General features: G+C 42.3%; 2 protein-coding genes across 5 annotated transcripts in view; one reads left to right on the top strand and one right to left on the bottom strand.

Moving 5' to 3' along the window:
* The window catches only part of LOC128340228 (uncharacterized), a 48835-nt gene extending 30539 nt beyond the window's left edge, over positions 1–18296 (bottom strand). Inside the window, exon 1 of one of the 2 annotated variants that reach the window (XM_053285154.1) lies at positions 18204–18296. The gene's annotated coding sequence lies outside the window, so the exon portion shown is untranslated. The remainder of the gene's footprint in view (positions 1–18203) is intronic. The other variant, XM_053285153.1, reaches the window with a different exon arrangement.
* On the top strand, positions 57–21840 carry LOC128340229 (maestro heat-like repeat-containing protein family member 1). Of its 3 annotated transcripts, XR_008313533.1 has the most exons (8): positions 57–253; positions 1612–1716; positions 4921–5056; positions 5528–5622; positions 6121–6273; positions 6377–6473; positions 19714–20227; positions 21547–21840. XR_008313533.1 is itself a non-coding variant. In XM_053285157.1 (7 exons), the coding sequence occupies exons 1-7, from the start codon at positions 194–196 to the stop codon at positions 19794–19796; spliced, it is 729 nt and encodes a 242-aa protein (XP_053141132.1). In that variant the 5' UTR covers positions 57–193; the 3' UTR covers positions 19797–20327. The 3 variants fall into 3 exon arrangements, 2 of the variants coding, with proteins under 2 accessions (XP_053141132.1, XP_053141133.1); XM_053285157.1 differs by lacking the exon at positions 21547–21840 and having other exon boundaries at positions 19714–20327; XM_053285158.1 differs by lacking the exons at positions 19714–20227; positions 21547–21840 and adding an exon at positions 7347–7475.
* The last annotated feature ends 324 nt before the right edge of the window (positions 21841–22164 follow it).

Here is a 22164-nt window from a genome sequence, read left to right as displayed (position 1 = left end):
GAAGGTCACTGGTCTATTTTGTCATCCGGAATCCATGGAATGGCTTTGATGGAAGGCTCTCGCCTTGACTGTGCTGAGCTCCTCTTTGTTGACATGCTGGAGGGCGGGGCCTGGGGGGAGTGCCGCAATTACACACTGGCTCTCTCTTTTCTTTCAGGCTCTGCACAAACTCGCAGCAGACAATCTGGAGCTGATGCTGAGGGGTTTTTTGTCAGAGGCCCCAACCACACAGCATCTCTTGTCCCTCCTGGAGGTAAGAACATTGAAGAGGTGGTGAGGTGGGAAGGAGAGCCCGGCAGGGAGAGATGGACACCTGGGCCACATGTAGTCAGCGGGAATGCCCACCATGCACCACTGTGGCTCTTCTGTGATTGGCAGCCCAACGGAAAAGGCAGGAACATCATGCGCAATCTCATACAACATGCTGTTGAACAGCATCACATATGCTCTACACATCTCTGAATAAAAGCTTGATCAGGAACAGTATCCCCAAATCAAAGAGACGCAGGAGAGAAACAACTGAGCAGACTCACCTGTTCCATCCTAGAGATCTCTGGGAAGCCACTCACTTCCTCTCCTGGACACAAAGGGCTAGACTATACATGCACAGATTCAAGAGGTAAAGCTTCTCCTTGAAAGCACCACTTTAGGGAGCAGGTGGCTGAGCAGATACTTAAATGCTCCCTGTGGCAAATCAATACTGCCCTTGACCCTGGCTCCCCCCAAAAGGATTCTCAACTTGACTCTTAGCCAATATAAGGGCATAGGGGAAGAACTGACACCAGCTCTGTGAAGAAATTCTGCTATACGTGTACAGGAGTGGCTGGAGGAATAGTTTCAAATCCAGGCAAAGGGGCATGAGAAAGCTAGATAGGTCCCTCACAGGTGCATCACACAGGCTTCCGACACCTCAGTATGAGCAGTTGACAGATTCCCACAGAAAAACAGAGGGCAGAGGAGGAGAGGTGAGAACAGGAGGAAATCCGACTCCTTCTTTCCAGACCAGAGGCTTCACTAGAGTCCCTTACTAAGTCCATGCGGGAGGCAGTTGTGTGATGAGGCACGGGGATAGTCAAGAGTTCATACGGCGTGACAGAGACAAAAGGAACTTAAAAACAGGACTATGACTCCCTGTTTCCTGGAAAGAGCCCTGAGTAGCCAAGCATTCCTTTTATACGAAACATACCTGTTTGTTTGTTTGTTTGTTCGTTCAATTTCTATACCGCCCTTCCAAAATGGCTCAGGGCGGTTTACACAGAAAAATAATAAATAAATAAGATGGATCCCTGTCCCCAAAGGGCTCACAATCTAAAAAGAAATGTAAGCGAGACACCAACAACAGTCACGGAAGGTACTGTGCTGGGGGTGGATAGGGTCAGTTGCTAAATAAAGTCAGGCTTTTGGTTTATCATTTTAAAGTTTTAGGTTTTAGAGTTTTTAATCTGTGTTCTAAACTCTTTTAATTGGGTTAATATTTTAACAGGGTTTTTTTTAAGATTGTGAACTGTATAGGGACTTGCATCTGGGGTGGTATAGGGCCATGTTAAATACTGTAAATAAATAAATGTTAGCTGCATGTAATGAGATTCTGCGGTGCTGTTTCTCTTTCAGCACATCAACATCTGGATCCTCTCCAGGAATGCCCAGGAGAGAGCACGAGCCAGCAAACAATGCGCCAGCTTGCTCCGCTTTAGTGTCATGATGCCTGATTGTGATGTGAGTATTACCACACACAGGTTGGCATAACTTGGTTTTGAAGGCCAAGAGAGTCCTTGTTTTGGGAGGCAACCATAGCAAGAGAAGCAAGTGGAAATCCTTATTCTCTTCTTGCTTTGTGGAGTGAGTCTGAAGGCTGGACTCCTTGCATCGAAGTGGCCTGAAGACTTGTCCCAGTCTCTGGAGCTGTTTCCTTTTGAGCTCACATTTGTCCCTTCGATTTGAGGGCAACAGAGGGAAAGCCAAGAATCAAAGTGGGGAAGTGAGATTGGCCTTGTCTGCACCTTCCTCTGGTCTCCGAAGACCAGAGATGCATTTCATGGAGCTCTGAAACCAGGCACAGTTCTAGCTCAGGATAGCGGGACTCTGTGTACTAAATTCAAAGCGAATCAGTCACTTGGCTGATTTTTAATTTTTTTTTTTTCCCTGACAGGGAGGGCATTTCACTTTTTTCTTTTTTTAATTTCCCTGTTGATCTTGCACAAGACTGCAATCAGCCACCAGGTGGCAGCCTTGTGCAAGAGCAACAGGGAAAGCACCCTCCCTGTCTAAAAAATTATTAAAAATCAAACCATTGTCTCAAGGGCTTCAAATTTAATACACAGAATCCTGCTATCATGTGCTACAACAGAGCTTGGTTAAAGAGCTCCATGGCCAGCCCTCCCCAACTTAAGAATTTTTTTATAATTTTCCATTGATTCCTACGTTAAAAAACAAAACAAAAAACACCCTTGTAGCTGGCAATAGAGACATGTCGCTGCTTGGCCAAGATCCATGACAAATTAATTTTAATTTTAAAAAAATGAGTTGAGCTTTTCAGGAAGGAAGAATTTTTAAAATTAAAGAAAAAAGAGAAATGAATGAATGGAAGTTGATTCCAGGGCACAGGAAACAAGTCTGCCCAGAGTGCTATCATGTCAGCAAAGACTCGGCAAAGCCACCCCTCCATCTCATCTTGATCCACTTTATCTGTGGGGTCTCTCCACACATCAGCATCGTATCTGCAGAATGACAGAGTATCCCAGGAAAACATTTTAGGAAGTGCAACTCTTTTTGGATGCAGATACTCTGAATTAAGCTCCATTTGTAAAGATAAAACCTGTATAATTCCGCTTGCTAGGTGAACAGTACCTTGCTGACATAGTAATGAATTTGGTCTAAATCCCACCCTCATAGGAATACACCCCAAGCCCCATGTGGAAAAGCTCCAGGAGGGGGCAGGCAGAGTAAGAGAGAGGTGATAGTTAAAAATCAGTTGGATGACAATTGGTCAGACAATGAAGAGGGAGAAGCTAAGCTGGAGGCTTGGGTCAAGGGAGGAGTAGTGAACAGGAGGGACTTTTCTGGAGAAGAGAGAAGTGAGGCTTAAGGAGAGGCAGAGGATAAATCCAGAGAGGCGGAGGGTAGATCTGAACGTCCTGAGAGGGGAGGCACATCAGGAAGAAAGCGATCAGGTTAGGCACCTAACCCCTATGTGGAGAGGAGGAAAAGTAAGAAAGAAACTTAACTCAGAACATTTCTGTAAGCTGTAAGTTATAAGAATTTTAACATCATTCTGAAACCACTATGCTTATGTATATCTGAAACCTTGTTGTAATCATCACGCTTAGATTCCCCCCCCACGCAAAAAACCCAATAAAACTTGTTACTTAGGTATGTTTTATTTCCTCTCCCTCAACACCAGCAGAAGGACTATGCTATCACACAAACAAGATGGGGGGAAAGTGAGAGTTGGTCTCAGATCCTTTCTAATGAGGTCTGAGTGGTGGTAGCAAAGTTACTCTTGGCAGCAACGTTACTCACAGGCCTCTTATCCTTTCATCTCAGAGCTAAATGGGCTTCTTTCAGCCTGACGTGTGGCAGAGTTTGCTCTTCTGGCAACATACCTGTAGGTCAAGGGCGTAGCAAGGTTGGAGTGGGCCCAGAGACGAGATTTTAAAAAGCCCCCCCTCTCAAAGTCCAGGGCCTCCACACACCCCAGGCCCCCAAGGATTTAAGTCTGATATTTCAAAATATGTATGCTGCCTAGAAATATATTTCACTGAAGACACACACACACACTTCACAATATATAGTGATATACATTGAATACTATATATTTGTGCTACTTTTAATGCCCAGAACACACTAGAAACACTAATGATTAAAATGGGACCCTCGCTGCAAATTAGCAAAGGAGACTTTCAACCATGCAGGGTGAGCCTATGTCTGTTTTCTCAGAATTCTGAACCAATTCAGTCAAGTTTGATTGCAGGAGGTTTTTCACAGGAGGCTTTGAAAGCCCTTTAACACACTTCTCCTCTGGAATGGAGGTGCTGCATTCCCATGTTGGCCAGATTGACCCTGAAGTCCCTGCGAGTTACTGGGGAGCAGTTCACACATAAGAAAAATAAAATAAAATAAAAGCACCACACATGCTTCACAGTTCTCACTCAGACCTTCTGGGTTGCAAAACAAGCCAGCAAATATTCCAAGCTGTTTTAAATTAAATATTCAGAGACGTCTCAGTCTCTCCCCGTCCACATCAAAGCCCTTTGGCAAGCAGATCCCTATATATGGGCGGGGGGGGGGGACCACAAAAAGGAGTCCACCTTCTACCTGGCAAATGCTGGGCTGGGCAGAGGGTCTGCTGCAGAGAGCTGTGGGGGCCACTCTGCCTGCCTGCCTGCCTGCCTGCCTGCCTCCTTCCTTGCTTGGGGCCTCCCTTTAAGCCAACTCCAGTTCAGGCTTCACTGCGGCCTACACGGAGGCCTCCCTGGAAGCCCCGCCCACCCGCCCATCAGCTGAGAGGCGCCCGGGAGAAAAGGAGCTCTTGGCAGCTGGCCTGCTGCTTCGATGGCCCCCCAGGAGGACAAGCAGGAGAGAGGCAAGCAGGGCAACTGGCTGAGGGGCCTTGGGGCTGGGCAGGGGGCAGTGGGGAGTCCTGTGAGGTATCCCTGGTTGGGCCCCCAGGCAACCGCCTCCCCTTGCCTAATAGTAGTTACGCCCCTGCTGTAGGTATCCAGTTCATCCTGTCACCAACCCCTTGCCAAGACAGAGAGGAAAATGCACCCTCTTGGAGGGGCCTGCTTGTCTATTCACGTTAGGAAGGGAAGAGATGACTGGTCTACCCAACCCAGGAATATCCATTGCCCACGAAAGAAGGGGAAGGGCTGACAAAGCAATGTGGATGACAGAGATCCCTCTCATTTTCCTTCCTGCTAGAACTCTGCAGAACTCCCCAGTTTGGGCCACCATGTGGCGAAACTTGGAATCTGCATAATGGATTGCAGGAGGGATGTCAGCCGATACGCCAGGGAGGGAATCTACCGGCTCCTAGAGGTGCTTCTCAACCACAAAGGTAAGGAAGCTGGTGAGACCAACACTGCTTTCTAGATTATTATGTGTTCTATAACAAATGCCTTAGTTTCAAATACCAGTAAATAAGATTATAGCCCCTGGTCTTTTGTCTTGGTCCATTTATATCCACTGATTTCAGCCGAGTCCTTCAATAAGGGTGTGTCCTCCACAAAGATGACTCTGCTAGTGAGTGACCAGCAGCTGATTCAGCTGGATTTCCTCATCTCCCCTTCTCCACTAGACCCCATCCTATGAGCAAACATGGAGACAATGAGTATACAGGCCCTCTCGTAAACCAGACTCGAACCTCTTATTTCTCAAGTCTGGCTTCGGACCACTGCTGCAGTGAGCCATGGTGGGGTTCAGGCAATTCCTCTTGGGGGGGAATCCGGAAAGACTCCCAGCCATTCTGTCAGAAACCCCCTATGTCATCAGGATGTATAACTATTTAGCCCCGATGTTTCCTTCTCAGGCCAGAGCAGCAGAGACGCTGGGGAGCTGTGGAGCCGGAGATGGCAGGAGGAGGAAAGAATTCTGGCCTATCTGAACACCGCCAGAGTTGGGGAGGTAAGAAGATCCCTCTGGGTGGCTCCCTTGGGTGCCAGAATGGCCCATTGTCCCCCTTTTTGGGAGTGTGAGAATGGGCAGAGGCGTCCTTATCACTTTCTGCATTCAAGAAGCGCCAGAATCAGCATTAGGACATCTTGACACAGACCTCTCCAGAGACACAGTGGGCTAAATAACTGCAGTGCATGTTAGTTCATGGAAATGCAACTTTCAACCTGCTGTAGTGGCATGACACCTTGATAAGATAATGATGATTGCTTTGGTTTGGAATATCTACATCTATCAATGCACATGGTCCTTTACTGAGTAGCCTGAGCAGAAGAGCAGGTCCTTCCCCAAGCACCTTGCCATCTCAGTTCTGACTGTGGAGGAGATCAAAGAAGGAAGCAATGAAGAGGGAAAATAGGAGAAGCAGTTCTTATGAGCTGAATGCATGTGAATCAAGTTGCACATCTTTGGGCTTCAGGGGAATTAATTGAGGCTGATTCTTGATTTTAGGTTTTTAGGGAGATCTTTAATAAAGATCAGGAAAGATCCTTCCTGAGGACCACGATTTGGGCCATTAATCATCCCCTCCACAGGGTTAAGGAGGCTGGACTGATCCTGCTGTACTCCCTCCTGGGCAAGGCCGATGCACTGATGGGGTATGAGGTGAGCTACTGGTTAAGCTGCATGGCAGTGGGGGTGGGGGGTGGCATGTAATCAAAAAGGGCCTCTGATTCTGGTGGGTTGGGCATTTTCCCCATCTCCCCAGGAGGAGGAAATCCGGAGGAAAATCTGGCGTCGTCTCCGCCAAATCAAAGAAAGCAAAGGGCTGCCTGAAGAAATCGAAGGTATCTTAAAAAACCAAGGTAATCTCTATTTCCAAGGAATTGGGGAGGGTAAAACCACATCCCTGGAGTCACAGTGCAGGTAGAAGTCCTTTCCCCCACCCAAAGCCATCCCCTGTACCATAGCTGGTTTCAGGCGTTAAAGGTCCCAAACATATTGCTGTAATGTGTGTGACCTGGACTTCCCAAGGGATCATGACTTGATTAGTCAGGAAACCTTATGCAAGTTCTTGCATTAAGTCAATCCTTTTCAGGCCACATGCACATGTGCAGTGCATCCTGGGAAGATGGAACTTTTGGGAGAGAAATTCCTATAGTTCCTTGCTTTTTCAGGTGCTACAGGCTCAAGGCAACATCCAAGGACCTCAAATCTAAATCTAGTAGTCCTATTATGAATGTAACCCTCCCAGCCACCCTCTCCTCCTGCTGCCAGGACCCAGAAATTCAATGTGGACCTAATGCAGAATTCCGGCGAAATTTCTGAATGTGGATGCTTATCTAGAAAATGAATCCACTAACGTGGGATTATTTTCAGAGCCAGTTTTGAGCGGCCCACCTAACTTCCATGGCACTTAATACAAGCTACGCCTATGACTTGCTTTCTAGCTGCATCTTTTATATGCCGTGGCCTCAAATGATTACTACCACAGTATTATTCTAGAAAAAATACCAGCCATGACATAGGTCCAACAGGGTTCTTTCTGTGAAAGAACCCACTGCTTTGGAAGCAGACGGTACTATTTGCTTTGAGAGCCTGAATGCTAACACCAGCTCCACATACAACTCCTCCACTTAGTACATTAGGAGTTCTACAGTGATTCCCATCCCTAACACTTTCCTTAGTCAAATGGTGCTGGCATCATTATATTTTTCCTTCTCTTCTCTCCCATTCAGGTGACTTACTGATGGACCTTGGCTGTGCCGCTAAGCCGACTACCCTCCCATGACACCTTTCCTTCCTTTCCATATAAAAGTATAAACATATCAAGAGAAAAATCATATAACATCTTAATTAAATGTATTATGTATTATCATAAATGTATGTTTCATATGTATCATATCATAAATGTATTAATCATGATCAAAATTCCTCAAAGGGATCAGGAAACTGAAATAACACCTTTTAAAATGTGGATACCCTCAACGATTACAACATCAATAGGACATCAGCCATATCAAGAGATTCTCTACAGAGGCAAAACAAATATGCAAAAAGAAGAGAGGGTCCCATTTTGGTAGACTTTCATCCTGCCTCACCAAACTATCACCAGGCAATAAAAAGACAGCCCCCACCCTGAGAGCTTTTCCCAGAAGTTCAGAATTTGCTTACAGCAATAGCTGTCAGAACATCCACGTGTTGCTTTCCATCAACCACCTAATCTATACAGACGATTACTGAGAGCTGTCCTAAAATCACTGATCAGCAATCCTGGATCACACCACTGTCAATCCAGCCGCTGCATTACTTTCACTTTTCTAAAGAATACCATCACTTTTAGCAGTACCACTACCAAGAAAACCTATTACATCTGGGAGAAACTCATCTGTACTTCCACCTGTCATATATATTAAAGAGCGCAGATGTCCATATTGCCATATGCGCTATGTAGGCAAAACATCCTCAGACTTGAAGCCATCTTTCAGGAAGCACAAATCTGCCATCTTAACAAAGAACAACCTATGGGCAGATACTTCAACTCAGCCAACCATCATCTCAATGATATGGAGATCTAAGAGCGCCTTTCATCCAACTGCAACATCTGGCCATCATTCTTTTCTTGTCACTTGCCCTTGGACTCTGCTAACATGGCATTCTTCACTGCCATCTTATGAACTGTATGTGCTCACACACATCATGACGAACGCTAATGGAAGCCACCATGGGACATCCACACCTACAGCTTCTCTTGCTGCATCATTTCGCCTTTGTTCTAGCCACACAGGAGTCTTTTTGCCAGGAAGCACTGCAGGTCTAGGCAATATAAGTAATTCAAGCACCCAGAAAGAAAGAAGAGAATAATTGATTAGAAATACATTTTAAAATGTCGCATAATAAAGAAATACGCAAACCCACTGAAATAAAACCTTCATAGAGTATCCACATAAGAAATCCAACACTTAATGATCCGCATATTAAAAAAGATCAATAAAATCAATACATGTAAATTTCCCCACTCCGATTTATTTATTCAGAAGCTTTCAGAATCCTGAGTCTAACAGAAAGAGATGATTTTTTAAAAAAAATTCTCAATTCTCCATTAGTGGAGCTAAACTAATAAACGGGGGTGGGGGGACTAAACATCTAAGAAAATGTTAGAAAAATTCAAAGTCTTTTCAGAACCATAATTCTAATAAGAAAAGATCAAGAAAAAGAAAAGCTCCTGCCTGCAGACTTCCCCAATGAAAGCTGTAAATTTCGTCTCCATAGGTTCAATGCTGGTAGTGAAAGCTCTAAAGTGAGAATGTAGTTATCTGGTCATAAAACCCTTCATAATGCAAACCAAATAAAGCAGGAGGATCTCTCAAGCAGAACTTAAGCTGATTAACATAAATGCAGAACTCTGTGCCAAAACTATGAAGCAAGAGCTTAAGCAGATCACATTAATCACTTCCTACTGGCTCTCTTCTCAATACACAATACAGCATAGTTGCCTCCTAAAAAGTCCATGGGAGGTTCAAAAATGATGGAAACACAGAGACTGAGGAACAAAAATGCAAGGAATCCTGTTAGTACTTACAAGCTCAAAAGGTATTCTCAGTTGTGGGAGTGTCATTAAAAACAAAAGGGATAGCGACAAAAATAGATCTAAAGTCTAATGAAAAAGATTTTTAAAAACGATTTTGAACTTCCCATTCGACTGTCCAGATAATCCAAGGGCTTAGGAAAGAAGAAAGTTAATTATTAGAGAGGAAGAAACTGACCATGCGAAGACATGAAGTATGGATATTTTAAACCCAGAGCCAAGACAAAATTCCCAACCCATGCACACCAAATACGAGACGTTTTGGCAAATGTTCATGACTGGCATCTAGAACCTATTATATTAAAAAGAGATGAACAAAAGGGAGGAATTTGAGAGAAGGGGAAAAGGTTAATTTAAAGAGAAGAGGAGATCTTATGAAATACTAAAATGAAATTCCTCAATGAAAAATCAAACAAAAAAATAACTGCATCTGGAACTCTCAATCTTCTGAAAACCAAATACATCTTCAGTGCCATAATCTCATGCAATACCATCCAATCAAACTTCAGTTTTAACCCATGATTTGAAAAAATAGAGAAAAAACAATACCCTTTAGTATAAAGATTTTCCTCTTCACAAGAATTTTTGATAACAGCTGTTAAATTAACAGGGAATCCATAAAACCTGTTCTTCATATTGGAAAAGACTAATTACATGTACAGGACAAAAATATAACAGTAATTATAATTATAGATGAAACGTATAAATGTATAAACTAATTTCCCCTAGTCTCTATAATACTTTTGGAAACTACAATAACAGGGAATCCAATGGGGAAAAATTAATCAGCTTTCAGTAAAATCTATCTCTTATAAGTAAGTTCAACCTAATAGCTTCAACAGATAAATTCACCTATATGCCTTTAAACACAGATTTCCATATTCACCAATACCATACATTTGCTATTTCTTCAGAGGGAATAAACTGAATATGTTCATATTAAATAAGCATATAATAATAGCCAAAATAACAAACTAAACATATTAGTATAAATTGTGATAACCTAAATGTATACATTTTTATCTTGAAATAAACCAATAGGAATTTAAAATCTTATTAATATTAAAAAAGGATAATAAAAGTAATGGATTTAAAGGGGGGAGAGGAAAGAAAAACATATTATTTAATTCTCAGGTATCATTTACTTCCCACATCAAAGCAATATAGTAAAGAGTCCCAGAGGAATTCAGATCGAATAAGTAGATACTATTAAGAGTCTTTCCTAGTCCTTCAAGGGGTTAACTTGAAAGTCTTCAAAACATTCCAGGTAGAAAGATAAGAGGAAACTCTGCTGGGAGACTAAACACTGCCGGAACTAGCTCCATACGAAAGAAAGCTTGTGCATGGGGAAATGTGTTATCAGGTTACGTGTAGTAAATATAAAAAGCCTTAGGTCTTCTATTTGTGATCATTCCAATTTCAAATGTTGACTTTCAGGCCAAACTTCTGAATAGGATTTACAATGCTGGGTAATATTTATACTCCATCAGTGGTGGTAGAAGGTATTCATCCAATTAGTCAACAGCAGAAAATAAAGAGAGTCCCCAAGTCCCTAAGGATGCCGAAACGTTCAAAGTTTCTTCTTTTCCCCTGTTTTTCCATCACCATAATCCATACTATAATGAAAAGGAGGCATCAAAAGCTCAGAAATTAAGAATCCCCTTTCCATTTGTCTCTACAGTCCCAACTTCAATAATGTTGCTAAAAGTTCCAGGCAGCAAGCAAGAGACATAAACATAATTGTACCACAAGAGAGCTTCTGTATTCAAACTTCCATATACATACTGTATTCAAACCATTAAAAAGTAAAAAACCCTCATTCATTTATCTATTCCATCCTAACTTCAATAACGCTTCTAAACGTTCGAAACAGAGAGTGCCACACAAAGAGCAAAGAACTTAATTACCAGCCATAAAACACTTTTATCAGTTCCAGAATTCCAGTGCTGCGATGATGACGACGACGATGATGATGATGATTAATTCGATTTCTACACCGCACTTCCAAAAATGGCTCAGGGCGTTTTACAAAGAGAAACAACAAACAAATAAGATACCTCCCTGTCCCCAAAGGGCTCACATTCCCAAAAGAAACATAAGACACACACCAGCAATAGTCACTGCAAGTACCGTGCTGGGGTTTGGATAGGGCCAGTTACTCTCCCCCTGCTAAATAAAGAGAATCACCATGGTAAAAAGTGCCTCTTTGCCAAGTTAGCAGGGAGATAATTAGTAACTAGAGCATCAAACGCTTTGCAAAACCACTCGCAGGAATTCTTCAAGGTAAAACTAAAAACAGATTCAAATAAGAGGCTGGGTTGTGCAAAACAGTAAGCAGTAGGATCACACATTGGTCATGTAAGACTTCATTCCTCACCCAGCCAACCCTCTTCTTAATGCCGTTTACATAATTCCCTCTGGAAAAGTCAGTAGGAGGCTCAAAAGTAATAAAGACAAAAAAAGGGGAGGCCAGAAGAAGTAAAAAGAAATGCCAAAGATCTTGCAAGCTCAAAAGCCATGGTCATCTCAGAGATTTGACAGGAAAGAAAAAAGCCGTTCTTCAGAAGGCATGTTGTTAAGCCTGTCTCCGTTCAGCCTGATGCTTAATGCAGAAAGGTCTCTGCTGAGGGTTCATCCAGGGTCCTCCAGGCTTTTTCAAGCCTGGAATCTCCACGGATCCCACCCACCCCCGGGGGGGGAGGGGATGCGCCCTGCATGCATTCTGATCTTTATGTAGCCGATGAAAGATAATTAGACCAAATGGGAGCGGAAAGCCCTGGCAGCCAAATTGTCAGGTACTTCCCAGAAGAATGCCATCTTGCTTCTCTGTCCATTCCTCAAACCTATTGGGGGATCTCCAATCTCTATTTGTATTAAAATCGGGTAGCTGAACTATCGATGCTACTATCCATCAATATAGATCTAATTTGTAACTATACTAGCCATGGTATTTGAGATCCTGTTTCTTGTTCAATCTCAACCTTCTTGAATAACCTCTTATTTCTATGGACGTCTTTTATTCTATAAAAATTCTTTCCCTTCAACATCTTCAAATAAGCCAATCCATATTGATCTTCCCCACTATCCAGATATGTTAATAAAGGTGTTAGTGGAGAAATATCTTTCTTATAGAATTAAATAGATTTCTCCTAGGAATGAATCGATAGATTGATCGATATGAACAATTTTATAACTAATTAATTTAAGTCAATTTGCCAATAATTTAGTATACTGTATAATTTATAATCAACATTAAGTAGCAAAATTGGTCTATAAGAGCTGACTTCCTGTAAATCTCTACCTATTTGAGGAATTAATGTTATTTTTTGAGTCATACCACGAGGGTGGGAAACATGCTCCCTGACTCAGAGCATTCATTAAAATTACAAACTTTGGTATAATAATTTCTTTGAATTGGCTAAAAAATTCCCCTATCAAACCATCCGGTCCTGGAGATTTGTGATTCTGAATGGTTTTAAAAACCTCAAGCACTTCTGCCTCAGTAAATGGTGCATCCAAAATCTTAATATCCTCTGGAGTTAGTTGTGGGGTACTAATCTTATCTAAGTAGTTAAGAATTTTCCCCTGTGTTGGGTTATGAGAATTATATAATTGTTCAAAGAATGTAACAAACTGATCACTGATATCTTTAGTGTTAGTGATGGTTCGACCTTTATCATCCTTTATTACTTTTATAAGCCTCTTCTCCTTAACTTTCTTTAATAACGATCTTGTTAATAACTATCTTGGCTAACGATCTTGTATTTCTATCACCATATTCATAATAACTTTGTTTTACATAACAGGTTGAGTAGAAATTTTTGTTGTTTCCAAAACCACTAGCTCCTTCCTTTTCTTCCATATTTGCTGAAAGGTATTAACAGACCCTGTTCTATGAAATATTGCCAATAAGTGTTTAAACTCCAACTCTAGTTTATCACTCATTTGTGTTGATTCTTTTTTAATCCTGCTCATCTGATTAATTCACTCCCCTCTAATAACAGCTTTCATCACATCCCATTTCATTACTAATGATGTTTGCTCCTTATCATTTTCATTTAAAAAAAAAAAAATTCTTAATGTTTGGGCCAATTGTTGCTTTGCCATTTGTCCACAAGTAATCTAGCTTTAAAACGCCAAACCGGAGAGAATAAAATTTTCTCCTCTAATTAGATACTGCTTTAATTGTGTTTTAATTATGTTTTAATAATTTTAACTTTTTAGTTTTAATTTTTGAAATATTTTAATCTTTTATTGGCTGCTTTTATTGTTTGTAAACCGCCCAGAGAACTTGCGTTTTGGGAGGTATAGACATGTATCAAATAAACAAATAAATGGAATTTAAAGATCACTGGGGCATGATCCGAAACAAGAATGGGTCCAATTTCTCCCTTATGAAATTTTATGAAATGAAATTGAGTTAACAAAGTATTAGATGCCCATATATAACCCAACCTAGAATAAGATTGGTGTCTTCCTGGAAAAAAGGTCAAACTTTTGCAGAGGGATTAAGCATTTGCCAAGAATCTATAAGCTCATATTTATGCATCAATCTTTGAAAGTTCAACGATAGTGAGGCTTGTTTCTTATAGTGTAAAGATCTTGATTTATTCTCATTAGATGACTTAGTGGCATCAATATTAAAGTCCCCCCAGGCTGCAACACTATATTAGTACCAGCAAACCTTTTCATTTTCCTCATTGTTTTCTGAAGGAAGTCAATATGTCTCTGATTTGTAGCATAGATAGAGGCCCAAGTAATATCCTTATTGTGCAACTTCTCCTTAATAAAAATAAATCTTCCATCCTTATCTTTCAAAAAAATTTCAACAACAAGATCAATGTCAGCTTTAAATCAAATACCAACCCCTCTTGCTTTGTTTGGAAAACTGTTTTCCAAAATATTTATCTCAGTATCATCTATCTTATAAGTCTCTTGTAAAAAGACCACAACTGGGTTAAAGGATTTAATATAGATATCCTGGCCCTTTTAATTGCATCCCCCAAACCTCTCACGTTCAAGGAAAAAACCATACAGTAATCACTCATTTTTAATTCTTAGTTCTTGCTGACAATCTATAGAATTATTTCTCTAAGCCAGAATGCATGGGGATGCGTAGGGATGCATGGGGATACCTGGTGGAATGTTCCAGCCTGAAAAGGAGGGTGGCCTGTGGGGAGGAGGACCACCGGTGGGCAAAGCCCCGCCAGCTTGAAGAGGAGGGTGGCCTGTGGGGAGGAGGACCACCGGTGGGCAAAGCTCTGCCAGCCTGAAGAGGAGGGTGGCCTGTGGGGAGGAGGACCACCGGTGGGCAAAGCCCCGCCAGCCTGAAGAGGAGGGTGGCCTGTGGGGAGGAGGACCACCGGTGGGCAAAGCCCCGCCAGCCTGAAGAGGAGGGTGGCCTGTGGGGAGGAGGACCACCGGTGGGCAAAGCCCCGCCAGCCTGAAGAGGAGGGTGGCCTGTGGGGAGGAGGACCACCGGTGGGCAAAGCCCCGCCAGCCTGAAGAGGAGGGTGGCCTGTGGGGAGGAGGACCACCGGTGGGCAAAGCCCCGCCAGCCTGAAGAGGAGGGTGGCCTGTGGGGAGGAGGACCACCGGTGGGCAAAGCCCCGCCAGCCTGAAGAGGAGGGTGGCTGGCGGCCCAAGGCCGCCATGAGGAGGAGGCAGCAGCCGAACAGCTAGCCCCGCCTTGCCTGGCCCGGCTGCTGAGGTCAGGAGGAGGTAGCGGCGGGCCCTAGCCTGGCTGCCAGGAGGAGGGGGGAGAAAGTGGAGGGGGACCAGAAGCAGGCAGAGAGGGGAACAGCCAGTCGGCTGGCTGGCCAGCCAGAAAGCTAGCCATGACAGCATCGGGGGGGGGGGGACACGGCTGGGCCCAACTAGCGCACAGATGCTCTGTGTGGTGTCAGCTAGAAATGATTTAATTTCCAAATTCCAGATAGTTCCAATCCTCTCAAATCACCCATTTCTATCTTAGTATATCCATCTATAGAATGCAACATAATGTATTTAACTGTTCCTTTTTAAAATATGCTTCCCCCTTCCCTGAAAACCCTCCCCTCCAACTGCCTCCTCTCCCTGTCACCCCTTTCCCCCCTCCCTTCCCTCCCTGGTGCACTCAGACCAAAAGCAAACATTGTTGCAGAGAAGTTAAATTCTCTAACTTTTTGTGGGGGGGGGGGAGGAGCATCAGCTCACCCTCTCTCCATTCCAGCCCAATATTCCTTATAACCAAATGATTATTTAACTAATTACTTATATTCACCCGGCCCAGCTAACCACCTTAGCATTCTCCTCCCTTCTTCCTCATTTCTCTTTTAAAATTCACGTACTATAGTAATTTATCAAATCTTCCAGCTGCTTCTCGTAGGTTCCATATTTCACAGTTCTAAGGTCAAATGGCCTAGTTTCAAAGGAGAGAGTTTTTTTAAAAAAAAATCTTGGCAGAGATGCATATCTTAAACAAATTCTTCTGTTTCCCAGTTAACTCAAGGCTAAGTTGCATAGTTCTCTGTGAGATGTTTTAGCCCAGCTACTTCTTTTTGCATTTCTTCCAGAGCTGTAATAACTTGCTTCCCTTCAGGTTTGAAGATAATTATTTTAAAGGGAAACCCCCATTGGTATCAAATCCCTTTTGAAAAGAGAATCTCAGTTAAAGGCTCAAATTCTTCACGCCACTGCAATGTTGCTGTATTGATATCTTGAAAAAATACTACTTTCTCATTATTCCAGATTACCCCTTTTTGATGCTCTTTATAAAGCACTCTGTCCTTCAAGCCAAAATTAACTAATCTCACCAGGACGTCTCTCGGTTTCTGTGTTGAAATCTTATATGATATCCTATGACCTCCTTCCAGATCTCTTTCTACAGTTTGCAAGTCTGAAGACAACTCGTTCATTTTAGTGATAACATAAATAAGCTCATTAAATCCACATTTGGCAACATCACACTAATGCCCCCAATTTTTAAATTATTTCTTCTATCGCGATCATGGATAGTCGCCATAGTCTCTCTTACTTCCTCCACTTTTTTCTGAGTAGCAGATAATTCTAGGGCATTCTTAATCGCCAGATCAAAGACATTACTAGCTGTTTGTCCAATATCAGAGATTTGCAGTGAAAGGTCCTTAAATTGCTTTTTAATTTGATCAGTTATACTTGCCAAATCTTGACGGACCGTTGTAAACGTGTGACTCCATTCCACTTGTAGTTCTTTATTAAGCTACATTATCAAATGTTCAATTAATTGTAATTCCAAGGTTTGTCCGGAGGTATCCCAAGGCTTTTCTTGTTTTTGTAACTCAGTTGAGCTTCTTCCTGGATCTCTTCGTCATCCACACATCCATTATGGGTGTGTGGGGGGGGGGACATACCAGCTGGCTTCAAATCATCCAGGAAGGCTCTAATTCCTTTCCCTTTCCACTTCAACACTTTCTTGGACATTTCCCCTCCAATATCACTTCAAATTAACAAATGTAGCTGCCAAACTCTCAAGGCTAGGTCTGGTAGAAGGGCTGAGATGGAGAGAGCGATTGAGCTAACACACCATCCTGTCTGTGGCTTGCGCCACCCTCCCTCTGACAATTTCATTCATAAGCCAGCCATTTCAGTGAAATACAATGACATTAAACTGAAATATCTCTTGGAAGAATGTTGGATAGGGCATTTGGCATCTATAGAAGCTATTGTCTGAAGTTACAAGGAACTATTTTATTTATTGTTAAATTTATATACAGCCTTTCATTAACAATCCCAAGGCAGTTTACAGCAAAATTTAAAAACAAGATTATAAAAAGGCAATCCCAAGGCAGTTTACAGCAAAGTTTAAAAACAAGATTATAAAAAGGACACTATTAAAATATTAAGCTAAAAATATAAAACAAATCTGATTAAAAATTTAAAATGAAAGCATAAAAGCAATACAGAGCAAACGGAGCAGCAGCAGAGAGAATCAAATAAAAGCCTGGGTAAAAAGCCACGATTTAACATGCTTTCTAAAAACTGTGATGGAGACCTAGGAGTGAATAGCTACTAGTACAACTTTTCAAATTCATTGATAGCGACCCTGAATGTGATGCAACCATCAGCACTGAAGCCAAAGGACTACTTCTAAAAAATTACCCACCCATTTTCTGGCACACTTCTTGACACACACACAGGGGCGTAGCAAGGTTGGAGTGGGCCCAGAGACGAGATTTTAAAATGGGGCCCCCCCACTCTAAGTCCAGGGCCTCCGCACACCCCAGGCCCCCAAGGATTTAAGTCTGATATTCCAAAATAAGTATGCTGCCTGGAAATACATTTCACTGAATACACACACGCACACTTCACAATATATAGTGATATACATTGAGCACTATACATTTGTTTTACTTTTAATGCCTAGAACACACTAGAAACACTAATGATTAAAATGGGCCCCTTGCTGCAGATTAGCAAAGGAGACTTTCAACCATGCAGGGTGAGCCTATGTCTGTTTTCTCAGAATTCTGAACCAATTCAGTCAAGTTTGATTCCAGGAGGTTTTTCACAGGAGGCTTTGAAAGCCCTTTAACACACATCTCCTCTGGAATGGAGGTGCTGCATTCCCATGTTGGCCAGATTTACCTTGAAGTCCCTGCAAGTTATTGGGGAGCAGTTCACACACAAGAAAAATAAAATAAAATAAAAGCACAAGACATGCTTTACAGTTTTCACTCAGACCTTCTGGGTTGCAAAACAACTTGAACATAAGTGCATTTATAAATGAATGAATGAATGAATGAATAAAATAAATAGAATACTGTTTCTTCCACAAGTTTTTGTAATTTTCTGCCATGAAACAAGCCACTTATAGGACTTTTTAAATAGTTTTTTTTAAGCCAGCAAATTTTCCAAGCTGTTTAAAAATAAATATTCAGAGACTTCTCAGTCCCTCCCCCCCATATCCAAGCCCTATGGCAAGCAGATGCCTATATATGGGGGGCGGGGGGGCGGGGAAGGTAAGCACAAAAAGGAGTTCACACTCTACCTGGCAGCAAGGGCTCTTCTGCTGCAGAGAACAGTGGTGGCCACTCTGGCTGCCTCCTCCTTCCTGGCTGGCTTGGGCCCTACTGGAGTTCAGGCTTCACAGAGGCCTACACGGAGGCCTCCCTGGAAGCCCCGCCCACCCGCCCATCAGCTGGGAGGCGCCCGGGAGAAAAGGAGCTCTTTGCAGCCTGTCTGCTGCCTGCATTGCCGGCCAGGAGAACAAGCTGGAGAGACGGCGAAGAGGGCAAGTGGCTGAGGGGCCTTGGGGCTGGGCAGGGGGCAATGGGGAGTCACGTGAGGTGCCTCTGGGGGGCCCCTCCAGGCAGTGGGGCCCCCAGACAACTGTCTCCCCTTGCCCGATCATTGTTACTCGCCTGCACACACACACACCCCGCCCGCCCACCCCACACACAAATGTCAAAATTGATACATCCAGCTAATGCTATTCTGGAGTTGTTTTCAATAGATATTTCTATTTCCCATGCCCTTGATGTCATCCTGGCAGTTTCACAAGAAATTGCATCACTGCAAAATGATGACACTCAAAATAATGATTTTCAACTGAACACTATAGAACACCAACCAAACCATTCAAATGAAATGACCAATGCCAAAGAGGATATGTAAGTCTCTCTTCCACCTACAAAACATGTATGAAAGCAATGCTGACTGTGCTGTGATCGAGAACTGTCCTACAGATTATCAAACTTTTAGGAGAATATACAGGTGAAACTCGGAAAATTAGAATATCGTGCAAAAGTCCATTAATTTCAGTAATGCAAATTAAAAGGTGAAACTGATATATGAGACAGACGCATTACATGCAAAGCGAGATAAGTCAAGCCTTAATTTGTTATAATTGTGATGATCATGGCATACAGCTCATGAAAACCCCAAATCCACAATCCCAGAAAATCAGAATATTACACGGAACCAAGAAGACAAGGAATGTAGAATAGAACAATATCGGACCTCCGAAAAGTATACAATGTACTGTGCTTGATTGGCCAGCAAACCCGCCTGACCTGACCCCATAGAGAATCTATGGGGCATTGCCAAGAGAAGGATGAGAGACATGAGACCAAACAATGCAGAAGAGCTGAAGGCCGCTAATGAAGCATCCTGGTCTTCCATAACACCTCATCAGTGCCACAGGCTGATAGCATCCATGCCACGCCGCATTGAGGCAGTAATTGCTGCAAAAGGGGCCCAAACCAAGAACTGAATACATATGCATGCTTATACTTTTCAGAGGTCCGATATTGTTCTATTCTACAATCCTTGTCTTCTTGTTTCCATGTAATATTCTAATTTTCTGGGATTGTGGATTTGGGGTTTTCATGAGCTGTACGCCATGATCATCACAATTATAACAAATTAAGGCTTGACTTATCTGGCTTTGCATGTAATGCGTCTGTCTCATATATCAGTTTCACCTTTTAATTTGCATTACTGAAATTAATGGACTTTTGCACGATATTCTAATTTTCCGAGTTTCACCTGTATTTCAGTGCAGTTGATACAGAGAAAGGTGAAATGGCAGCTCCATCTGGGGAGAAGTATATGGATATTTCAGTTGCCATACAAACTTTAAAGATTACAGACAAAGACGACTTTCTCGACCCAAAGAAGCTTCTACCACTGTGTGAAATTTCCAAATGAACTTCAGAAATTGAGGAACTTCAAACATGCAAAGAGGTCTACGGATGAAGTGCAAGGATATGGCAGAATCTCACCAACCCCCCTCCCCCCCATCATTTCACAAGCTTACCAAACATTGTACCTTTAAAAGGAAGCAGGATAATGCTTTTTGTCCCAGAGGAGGAGTCACAGAAGTCTGAGAGGAAGGGGGGAAACTGGGGATTGAGACAGAACTATTAAAGGAGCTGAGCAGTCTCCAAATTTGACCTCCATCCCTGTAGCCCACATCCTGCTTCCTTACCTACATCTAGAGGATGAGGTGACCGGACAGATGGAAGGCCTGCATCTGCCTCCACCTAAGAACCCATCCTGCTTCAGCTACAGGTAAATTAGTGCCTAATTACCAGCCTATAACAGACTCAGTAATCTGTGATTACGAGTTGGGTTTATACTGTGTGCACGTGTGTGTTTATATGTTCTTCATTATAACACCCTTTGTTTCATAAAATACATGGTTTTTAATGTAATACATGTGAAAGGGGCTACTAACTGTTCACGTATTATTACTAGCCTACTGTTCCCCCCTTGCCCTGTTAGGAAATATTGTAACTACAGACCTATGTCTTTTATCAATGTTGACATGCAAATCCTGGCTTCCGTTCTGGCCAATAGACTGCAGTCCATTTTATCTTCAATAGTACATCCCAATCAAGTGGATTTCATTCATGGTTAACAAGGCGCAAAGAATATCCCAGCCCCCTCATGGCCAACAAGGCGCAGTCAGTTTACTGAATGATCTCACTATCCCAGGACAAATCTATTCCTGCTGCTGTCTCTCTCTTGTTGGTGCTTTCCAGATTACATGCTACAACAGGGGTAAAATGCTTGAGCTTGTCAGGACCGTATTGGAAATGATCCCCAGAATCTCAAACTCCTACAATGGGGAAATGCAGCTCTTTTTCTGCAATGGACTTGTGATGTTGTAGCACTATAACGCAAAGATCAAATCTGAAGGAAGGCATCAGAAATGTGAACGGCACCCTGATGTCAGTGCGGAGACTGTGGTATCACAACACAGGAAGTATGAAAGCACACTTAGCAGATCGGTAGTGACACTGTTGTAGGGTTTAATCTGGAAAGCACCATTGCAAAGAAAGCCTTTGATAAAGTTTCTTGGTCTTTTTTGAATTATGTTCTATTCAAATTTGGCTTTCCTCCTGAATTCATTCACTGGATAGGCATTTGATACTCTGTGCCTCAGTCTCAAAAGTTTTCCAGCGGAGTTTTGTTATTGCCCTTCAGGCTTTCTTGAGCCACCAGACAAGGCTGCCTTTTTATCTCCTTTTTAATTTAGCATTAGGTCTTCTGGCTTGTACAGTCAGACAACATCTCACCATTTAAGGTATAATGATTCATAATAATTAGAGCATAACATAGCCCTCTATGCTGATGATACTCCCCCCTTTAAAGGGTCCTGTTTCTTCTATGCCTGGTTTCCCTCCTGATTCAGAAATGTAGTCAGCTCTCTGGCTACTGTATTAACTGGCCCAAGTCTGAACTGAAGCATCTGAGAACGTGTTCTCCTCTCTCCTTATTTCAAAATTGGAATTTAATAATTTGCCAAACAGATATTAAATACTTCAGAATTATTGTCACCTGCAGTAGTTGCTTGTTAATTAATAGGAATCTTCATCTCATTTTAGGCGTCTTCATCATGAGCCCTATCACCCAATGAAATCATCTGAAGAGGTTCATCTGCGGTTGCCACTAGCCCAAGTGGTGGCTACACAGGGACGGGCCTTCTCTGTGGTCGCCTCGAGACTCTGGAATGTGCTCTCTGCTGAAATAAGAGCCTCCCCATCTCTGACAACGTTCAAGAAACCTTTCAAGAAACATTTTTTCACCAAAGCCTTTTAACTTGACTTGTGGTTTTAAATCGTTTTTAAAATGTCTGTTTTATTTTGCTTTATGTTTTTGTAAACAAAATAAATTTTCACTCAAATGAAACTTGATGTGGATACATGGATCTCCTTAGCTAACAGCATTTGGAGTACAATAAACATAATTAAAATGAATCTTCTTCCCCATTTGATTTATGTATTAAGGGGTCTCCTCTTATGCATTCCCCGAAAACCCTTCAGACACTTTCTCAAGCTTTTCTGCCACTTTATATGGCATAATGATTTTATGGATATTTTAATCTGGTTTTATGTTTTAACAGTTACATTCTTGGTTGGTTTTATTCTTGGTATGTTTTATGCAGTAAACCGCCTAGAGACTTTGGTAGTGGGTAGAATACAAATTTACTAAATACATACAGA

This window comes from Hemicordylus capensis, chromosome 1, assembly GCF_027244095.1.
Source record: "Hemicordylus capensis ecotype Gifberg chromosome 1, rHemCap1.1.pri, whole genome shotgun sequence".
Taxonomy (NCBI): domain Eukaryota; kingdom Metazoa; phylum Chordata; class Lepidosauria; order Squamata; family Cordylidae; genus Hemicordylus; species Hemicordylus capensis.
Note: the sequence above shows the minus strand (reverse complement) of the source record. Positions and strands in the feature narration are given on the sequence as shown.